The following is a 9,497-nucleotide window of genomic DNA, read 5'->3' as shown; positions in this document are numbered from 1 at the left end:
GGAGGGAGGAAGGGAGGAAGGGAGGAAGAGAAGAAGGGAGGTAGAACTGACGTTCCTAAGAATGTCTTTGTTACTTGCTGTGGCATGGATTCCAACTCATGGGGACCACCTAAAAAAAAAAAAAAAAAAACCCACTGCGGTCACACTCTATCTCACCAGGGAACCAACCAAGGAACCCCAACCTTTCAGTTACCACTGCTCCACCAGGGCTCCTGGGGACCCCCTAGTCCTGGTTTAATTCTCAAGACAAGACCCAAGTCTTAGAAAACCAGTTACCATACCACCATTTCCAAGACAAAGAAAACCCAGTGAAGGAAAATGCAAACACGCCTACCACGGATGGGAGTGTTTCCCTAGCTCACAGCTTTATGATCCAAAAAAGATCCAAAGTGCATTCATCCTTCACAACGTCCAAGAACCCAAGAACAAAAATCAGTGTGGACTTGTCTGCAGTCCAGAAAAGTCTGTCTCAACAGCCAGCCTCTCCCAGGTAGAGGCTTTAAACAAATAAAGTGATACCGTTATTAACACATATCAGACGAATAAATCAGTAGCAGATTAATTTCTCTGGTTTACTGAGCAAGAGTCAAATTCTAAAATGTTAAAGAAGAAAACCACAACCAAATGTGCAAGACTTGCAAAATCAGTTAAAAATAATTTTAAAATGCCCAAACACAGCTCGCTGGGACATTTTCATCTTGTTGTTACTTGCTGTCAAGTTGACCTCGACTCCTGGCTTCCCCATGTGTCAGAGTAGAATTGTGGCCCACAGGGTTTTCCAAGGCTGATTTTTTTCAGGAGAAAGTCGCCAGGCCTTTCTTCCAAGGCGCCTCTGGGTGGACTCGAACCTGCAACCTTTGGGTGCACAGCCAAGCATGTCAACTGTTTGCACCACCCAGGGACTCCTTCTAAACCACACGCCCCCTGTAGACCAACTTCCCAACGTGGGTTGTTTCAATGTATAAGCAGAAGAGTCGTATATAGGAACCTAAGAGATGCGCGTGTCTTCTGGAAAAAGGCAGTGACTTAAGGGGGCACTTTTCCTGGGGTTGAGAATGTAGGTCTACATTTTGAGAATTTCTTTATCTTTCCCTGAAGAGTAGGAAGCAACCCACAGTGAACCTTGAACTATCTCACGGCCATTTTTTTTAAGTTAACTGTCCTGTAATACAGAGTTTAAATGGAGCCCTGGTGGCGCAGTGGTTAAGCATTCGGCTGCTAACCAAAAGGTCGGCAGTTCAAATCCACCAGTCGCTCCTCGGAAACTCTGTGGGGCAGTTCTACTCTGTCCTCCAGGGTCGCTGTGAGCTGGAATTGACTCGATGGCAGCAGATTTGGTTTGGTTTTACGGAGCTTAAAGGAGGGAATACAAGAGTCTTTCTTTTCCTGTATTAAACTCTAAAACCCAGTTGCCGTCGAGTTAACCCTGACTCATGGCACCCCCATGCGTGTCAGAGTACAACTGGGCTCCACAGGGTTTTCAGTAGCTGATTTTTCAGAAGTAGAGTGCCAGGCCTTTCTTATGAGGCGCCTCTGGGTGGACTCGAATCTCCAACCTGTCAGTTAGCAGCCCAACGCGTTCAGCATTTGCACCACCCGGGGACTCCCAGTCAAATCTCAAACACCCCTTTATATGTCCCGAAGCCGCTGTGGGCGCGTTAAGGCTGGCTGTATTTGAGAGCAGATTTCTAAGCCATTCTCAACACTGAGATACAAACAACCCCAAACACCCAAAAAACACCATTCTGGGCCAAACCCAGCACTGGCTTACAACTACCGCCTCCACAGGTTAGATTTTGGCAAGGGGAGGAAGACAAAACAAGGCAGAACACAAAACACACTTGATGTGTCTTTTTTTTTTTTTTTTTGCTTTTTTAATAAGTGTTTGCATTTTACGCTGATTTTTAACATTTTTTTTCCACCAAACGAACAACGCGTCTCTTTTCCAGGGGCACCGTTGCTACAGAACGTTTTCCCAGTTTCCGAGGCACAGCTTTCTCTTAAATTAAAATGTAAACATATATCCCTTTATCAACACATGGCAAGAGTTAAGTCCACGGTGCATGGAGAACGCCCTTTCTCTTCTGCCTATACCTGTTTTTGTTTTGTTTTGTCTTATAATTAATTTTTGTTGCAGTTGCTGAGTGCACGTTTTGTTTTTGTGATTCAAACCCCCCGCCCCCCCCCCGCCACGGAAAACACAAATTGTGTGTTATGTGTAAGTGTCTGCAAAGAATGAAATTCTCCCACAAACTCTGCTTCAACTGTGGACTCTGGCGTTGGCTCTTCCTTTTCGGTGACTGGTGTTCATTGCCGTCCAGTTGATTCCAACTCACGGCAAACCCCATGTGTGTCAGAATAGAACTGTGCAATGTGGGGTTTTCAAGGCTGTGACCTTTCAGAAGCAGATCGCCAGGCCTTTCTTCCTGAGGCGCCTGTGGGTGAGTTCGAACCGCCAACCTTCCAGCTAGTAGTCGAGTGCTTAACTGCTTGTGCCACCTGGGGTGTCCTAATTCTATTCAATTGTGACTCCTGAAGCAGCTTCCCCTCGCTCTAATCCTACAAAGTATGTTGCTACTGGCTGCTGTCGAGTCGACTCCAACTCGTGGTGACCCCGGGTGCGTCAGAGTAGAACTGTGCTCTGCAGTGTTCAAGGCTGTGACCTTTGGGAAGCAGATTGCCAGGCCTTTCTTCCACAGCACCTCCAGGTGGGTTCAAACCGCCAACTTCCCAGACAGTAGTGGAGCACATAAAGTGTGTTTATGCCACGTAGGCGAAGGCTAGGGAATGTCTGCACGCAGAAGTGTAGAGTCTTCCACATTTCATTTCCCTTTTTCTCCAGGATGAGGGGAGAAGGCAAGGCTGGCCAACTCCCAGGCAAAACGTTCAATTTTCAAGACACCCAGAGCTGTCTCTCCCCCTCTCCTTCCTGTTTGTTCCAAAGCTTGTGGATCGAAGTTAAAAAAATCCAGCCAGGACGACCCTACGTGGTGTCCGTATTTACAGCGAAGCGTCCCACAGGTCGGTGGAAGCCCCCTTTTCCCGGCTACCTGCACCTGCCCCCGCTCCCGCTACATGAACCCGCCGTCTCGGATCCCGAAGAAGCCACTGCTGACACCGAGGGCGTCCCCCAAGGGGAATACGTGCTCCTGGTCCAGGCCCCACTCCCCCTCATCCTCGTCCTCCGGCTCGGCCTCCGTCCCACTGCGGGCGTTCTCGTACAGGAAGATCTGCTCATCCACGTGCGCGGGGGCCAGGCGGTTCCGCTTGGCGCTCACCACGTTGGCCGAGGAGCCGAAGAGCCGCTCGGGGAAGACGCGCGTAGCCACCACGCACCAGTACTTCTGGAGGACTCTGGGCAGCACGGGGAACAGCGCCAGGCGGTCGGACCACCACTTGAGGGGGTCCTCACCGAGCCCCAGCACCTTCTGGGATTTGAAGTTGCTCAGCTCCTCCACCACCTGGGCGTGCCATTCCTCCTGGTCCTCAGCGCCCCCCGACTGGCAGAAGATCTCGGCCAGCATGTTGTTGATGACGCTGGTGGGCGGTGGTGGCGTGGACACCAGCGTGAGCTTCTTCACCGGGGGCTCCTCGGGCAGCGCGTACACCTTGTCCTCCGCCGGCCGGTAGCCGCTGTCCTTGACCTTGTCCAAGAGTCCCTTGGCCTCTTCTACCACTCTGTTCTCCACCTGCTGACGCTCGAAGGTGGAGAGAAAGGGCAGCTTCTTGTAGCGCGGGTCCAGGAAGGTGGCCACGTTGAGGAACATATCGATCTCGGGGGTCTCCTGGTACGTCTTCGAGAGCTCCTTGGCAATGACCTCCTTAGCCATGCTGATCTCCTTAGAGTCTGTCTCCTTGATGTTGAGCGTGGTGTTCAGCAGCATGTGTAACAGCGGTTTGACCATGCTGATCGTGGGGTACTTGGAGGCCGAGAGCATCTCAGCCACCTGCTTGAAAGGCTGGAGGAGGTCTACCAACCCTTCGATGGTGGACCACTCGGTGCCTTCCAGCATCAGATGGTGATTGTTGCTGTCTTCCACCAGGACAGCGGCAATGACAAACTGCTGTTCCTTCAGACGCTGCAGCATGGCCAGCGTGCTGCCCCACCAGGACACGCGGTTGCTCACCAGCATGCAGTGCGCCATGTTCTGCTGCTTCTGCTTCTCGTAAAGCATGTACATGGCGACCGCCGACTGCTGGAAGTACTCTACCAGCTTGCGGCACCGCGCCAGCAGGCCGCCCAGCTTGGGCAGCTGGAACGCCTGCTGGATGCCGGCGTTGAAGGTCTGTCCGAGACACGGCATCTGGACGGGGATGTCCAGCAGCGAGCAGGCCTTGGCGATGTCCTTGCTGTAGTCGGTGGTGGCCCCGAAGACCTTGGCGCTGATGCCCCACTCAATGAACACTTCGTAGAGCACGCGCGTGATGGTCTCCGCCGCGTTCTCCTCCGGCACCTCAAACGTCTTCAGACACCGGGACGTGAGGGAGAGTGAGTTGGGGAGTGCGTTGGTGAGGAAGTGGGCAGCCAGCGTCACGTACGCACGGTTCTGGTTACCGCTGCGCCACATGTCCGTGGAGATGCCGCACCACAGAGCGTCACGGAGCTCCCTGAGGATCACCTCGCGCACGGCGCTGTACTTCTCTGGGATGGCCTTGGTGCAGAAGAACTTCCTACTAGGCAGCTCGTACCGGGGCTCGGCCGTCTTCAGCAGGAGCCGGAAGGTGGGCTCGTCCACCACGGACGTGGGGTACAGCCCCTCGCAGATGAAACCCATGACGGCGGCCGTCAGCTCCTGCTGCCTCTTGGTGTCGGAGCCATGGCCCGACTTGGTGGCCAGAGTGTCCTGGGCCACCTGCTGCGAAGACTCGGGCTTCAGCTTGGAGAAGGCGGTGGCGAACGCCTCGCGCATCTGCTCTGTGTTGCTCTTGACAAACTCGCAGAATTCTTCCGGGTGATTCTTCTCCAGGTGGTAGGACAGGTTGGAGGTGTTGCCGGAGTAGGCGATCTGGGCCATGCAGATGCGGCAATAGATCTTCTTCCACTGCAGAATGCATCCCTCCGCGTCCGTGTCGAAGCCGAAGTACTTCCACACCTTGCTTTTTGCGCGCGGGTGTGCCACCAGCTTCAGGTCAGCCTGTGAGCCGTCCAAGCCCTTGGTGTCCATCACGGCTGCCTCCGCTCACCTGCGACGGGCACCTGCTAAAAAGCAGCGAGACAAACACAGCGTGAGACGTGACAGGGCTCTGCAGGTCGGGGTGCGAGTTCCGGCTGCACGTGGGGACGGGGCTGCGGGGACCCGGCAGGCTGGCTTTCGTGGGGAGAGTCTTAGCAAAGAGTGCGTTCTTTCTTCCAAGTGAATTTTATGCAGGGATTCCAGAGGCAGGGAAATAGACTCGCTCTTTTTTTTTATTTTAAAGTTTGGCAAATTTGAGGAGGTCTGGTGGGGCAGTGGTTAAGCGTTCAGCTGCTAACCAAAAGGTCAGTGGTTTGAACCCACCAGCTGCTCTGCGGGAGAAAGATGTGGCGGCCAACGTCCCTAAAGATGACAGCCTCGGAAACCCTATGGGGCCATTCCACTCTGCCCTGTAGGGTCGCTGTGTTGGAATCCACTCGAAGGCAACGGGTTTCGGGCAAATTTGAAAAGGTGCCCCGAATGTTCTAGAATGTTCTGTTCTGAGGTCCATGGTTAGGGATTGAATGGTGCCCCCCAGAAAGATGTGTTGAAGTCCTAACCCCAGGGACCTGTGAGTGTGACCTTGTTTGGAAACCGGATCTTTGCAGGCGTTGTCAGTCACGTAAGGAGCCCTGGCGGGGAAAGGGTTAAGCGCTTGGCTGCCAACATACAGGCTGGCGGTTGGAACCCACCCAGCTGCTCCACGGGAGAAAGACCTGGCGACCTGCTCCCATAAAAATTACAGCCTAGAAAATCCTATGGGCAGTTCTACTGTCACGTGGGGTCAACAGATCTTTCTCTGCTGACCTTTTGGTTAGCAGCTGAGCATTTAACCATTGCACCACCAGAGCTCCTGGATATAAAGACACACGCGTATATATGGAGCCCCGGTGGCCCAGTGGTTAAGAGCTCGGCTGCTAACCAAAAGGTCAGTGGAGAAAGATCTGGTGACTTCATGTGACAGAGTAGAACTGCCCCACAGGGTTTCTTCCAAGGAGTGGCTGGTGATTCGAACTGCAGACCTTTTGGTTAGCAGCCAAGCTCTTAACCATCCCGCCACCAGGGCTCCTGTATATAAGCAGACACACACACATATATATGTATATACACACGTACATACATATATACACAAACACACGTATATATGGAGCCCTGGTGTGTGTGTGTGTGTGTGTGTGTGTGTATAAAAAAGAAAACATCGCCGTCGTCGAGTCGATTCCAACTCACGGCAATACATATACATATATATATGTCACTGGTTCTCTTTCTCTAGAAAACCTTGACTGAGACAAGACAGTCCCGAGGTTTATAATGGACCCATCGTCGTGTATCTGATCAGCTGGAATGCTGGCAGCTCAGCAGAACCCCCTGCCAAAGCTGGGTCGAGGCTGTTGCTGGGGCAGATTCACGGGCCTCGTCTGTACTGAGTTTGAGAGCTGGGCGCCGGGCCTTCTGCACACAGGTGACTGACAGAGCACGTAAAACAAGGGCCCTGGTGTTGGGGTGCCACGCCAGGGAATGGAATGTTAGCTCACCTCCCACTTCAAACCAGTAAAATCCAGTTGCTGTGGAATGGACTCAGCTCATGACGACCCCATGTGTGTCAGAGTAGACCTGTGCTCCAAAATTCATTGGCTGAATTTTCTGAAGCAAGTCACCAGGCCTTTCTTCTGAGGCACCCCTAGGCGGACTTGAACCTCCAACCTTTTGGTGAGTAGCCGAGGACGGTCACCATTTGCATCACCAGGGACACCCCATAAAGTATCGTCATTGTCGTCCGCTGCCGACTCATGGCGACCCCACGTCCCACAGACCAAAACGTGTCTGGTCCTGCGCCATCCCCGTGAGAGCTTGGAAATTGGACACCTGTGCTCCACAGGGTTCTCTCTGGCTGATTTTTGGAAGCACATCACAACAACCAAGCTGTGGTCAGAGCCCCCCAGGGGTCTGCCTGCAAGATCCTTCCTGGGGTTCGCTGAGGTTCCGCTTTTTCCGATCACACAGGTGTGAGACGTTGGATTTTCTTCATTTGCTTCTAGAACAAATCCAGAGAGACACACTGCAAAGGCAGATGGGGGACCCTAGCTGTGTCCCCCCTCGGCTGGTAATTACAAAGGTCTTCAAAGATGTAAAACAAGGCGACTCTTCTCCCCAGTTTTGTCTGTTTTGAATACTATAGTTACTTTTTTATTATAAACAAAGTGTTATTGTAGTAACAGGTAAATGGTGTGCTATTGCTGTTTTTGGACTTCCCAAGTGGCGTAAACCATTAATGCACTCAGCTGCTGACCGAAAGGTTGGAGGCTAGAGTCCACCCAGAGGTGCCTCAGAAGAAAGGCCTGGTGATGTACTTCTGAAAACTCGGCCATTAAAAACCCTATAAGCACAGTTCTACTCTGACATACATGAGGTTCTCATGAGTCAGAACTGACTCCACAGCAACTGTTTCTGTTTTTTTTTATTTACTCCTAGGAGTCCCTAGGTCATGCAAACGGTTAATACGCTCGGATGCTCACCAAAAGGCTGGAGGTTGGAGTCCACTCAGAGGCGCCTCAGAGAAAAGGCCTGGCGATCTATTTCTGAAAATTCAACCACTGAAAACCGCACGGAGCACAGTTCTACTCTGACGCACAGGGGGGCACCGTGAGTCAGGGTCGACTCCACGGCTACTGTTGCTGGTTTTAGTGCTATTTTTAAATGGTTAAATACGCTTTCACTCTCTGTGTTGTCAGCTCTAATACAGTAAGCGTTGATAAACATAACCCACGTACTGCAACGCTTCTTGGGGTCTTCTTTTGAGGGCGCAAAGGGGATCCGAAGAGGAGGAAGTCTGAAAAGGGCCGCGTTCCATCCACGGGACGCCTGACGCCGCCCTTCACGTGGGCACAAAACCAACAAGACTGAATGTGGGTTGGATGCTTCCTGTTTCTGAAAGCCTGGGAGGGAGGCCAGGACTCAGGCCGCCTGGGGGTGGCCCCCCTGAGCCCCCAATCAAACGCACAACATCTGTCTCAAGGTTCAGACGTTCAGGGCTGATGTGGGGTTCATCAAGAAAAATCTTAAAGTTACATGAAAATATCACATTGAAGACAGAAAAAGGAAAAAGAAAAGAGAATCTTTTAACAACCGAAGCTTCTAAAAATCAACCGCCGTATATGGTTTGAAACGCAGAAGCCCAGCTTAAATAGCTTTTTGAGTGAGTCCACTGGCATATTTTTGAGTCTAAGTGGTTAAGAGCTACAGCTGCTAACCAAAAGGTTGGCAGTTGGAATCCACCAGGTGCTCCTTGGAAACCCTACGGGGCAGTTCTCACCTGTCCTAGAGGGTCACCATGAGTCGGAATCGACTCGACAGCAACAAGTTTTGGTGTTTTAATTACTGCCTCTGAGGACAACACTGGCGGTCCAGTGGTGGAATCCTCGCCTTCCATGTGGGAGACCCGGGTTCAATTCCCGGCCAATGTACCTCATGCACAGCCACCACCCGTCTGTCAGTGGAGGCTTGCGTGCTGCTGTGATGCTGAGCAGGTTTCAGCAGAGCTTCCAGACTAAGAGGGACTAGGAAGAAAGGCCTGGGGATCTACTTCTGAAAACAGCCACTGCAAACACTGTGGAGCACAACTTTCTGATGTGGCAGCAATCACAGGGATGGAGCAGGACCAGGCAGCAATTCGTACTGTTGTGCACGGGGTCAGTCACCATGAGTCAGGGCCGACTCGATGGCAGATGGCAGTTATCTTCTAGACTGCCGTATGGTGGTGGCCTGCGTGTCGCTGGGATGCTGGAAGCTGTGACACCCGCGGTATTTCAAACACCAGCACGGTCACTCATGGTGAACAGGCTTCAGCAGAGCTTCCAGACTAAGACAGACTAGGAAGAAAGGCCTGGAGATCTCCTTCCAGAAATCAGCCACTGAAAACCCTGCGGAGCACAGTTCTGCTCTGACACGCTTGGGGGCGCCACGCGTCAGAGTCAATGCGGTCGCAGCTAGTCAGAATCCTGTCTGATATAGTAGTGCTGAAGGAAGAAAGGCCTGGCAATTGACTTCTGAAAATCAGCTGATGAAAACCCCATGAATCACAACGGTCCGATCCACAACCGATCACGGGGATGCCTCAGGACTGGGCAGCGTTTCCTCCTGTTACGCATGGGGTGGCTGTGACTCTCAATGGCAGCTAACAGCAATTAGTCTTCCAGTACGACGTTTACAAACCCATATTCCATGCCAGAAAGCCTGCCTCGTTACAACAGAACTTTTAGGGAAAACCTACGTGAGGGCTCAACGGGGCTCTAAAACACATCTTGCCAATTTTCTCTACTCTTT

The 9,497-nt window shown here is 52.2% G+C and overlaps 2 protein-coding genes across 2 annotated transcripts in view; both read right to left on the bottom strand.

The window, feature by feature from the left end:
* DHRSX (dehydrogenase/reductase X-linked) overlaps window positions 1-9,497 on the bottom strand; it is a 136,238-nt gene that overhangs the window by 116,519 nt on the left and 10,222 nt on the right. The window lies entirely within an intron of this gene.
* ZBED1 (zinc finger BED-type containing 1) lies at window positions 2,446-5,195 on the bottom strand. Its single transcript, XM_004385187.2, has one exon. The coding sequence runs from the start codon at window positions 5,163-5,165 to the stop codon at window positions 3,072-3,074; it is 2,094 nt and encodes a 697-aa protein (XP_004385244.1). The 5' UTR covers window positions 5,166-5,195; the 3' UTR covers window positions 2,446-3,071.

The sequence above is a fragment of the Trichechus manatus genome, unplaced genomic scaffold (genome assembly GCF_000243295.1).
Source record: "Trichechus manatus latirostris isolate Lorelei unplaced genomic scaffold, TriManLat1.0 scaffold00134, whole genome shotgun sequence".
NCBI lineage: Eukaryota > Metazoa > Chordata > Mammalia > Sirenia > Trichechidae > Trichechus > Trichechus manatus.
This window is presented reverse-complemented; position numbering and strand designations above follow the sequence as displayed.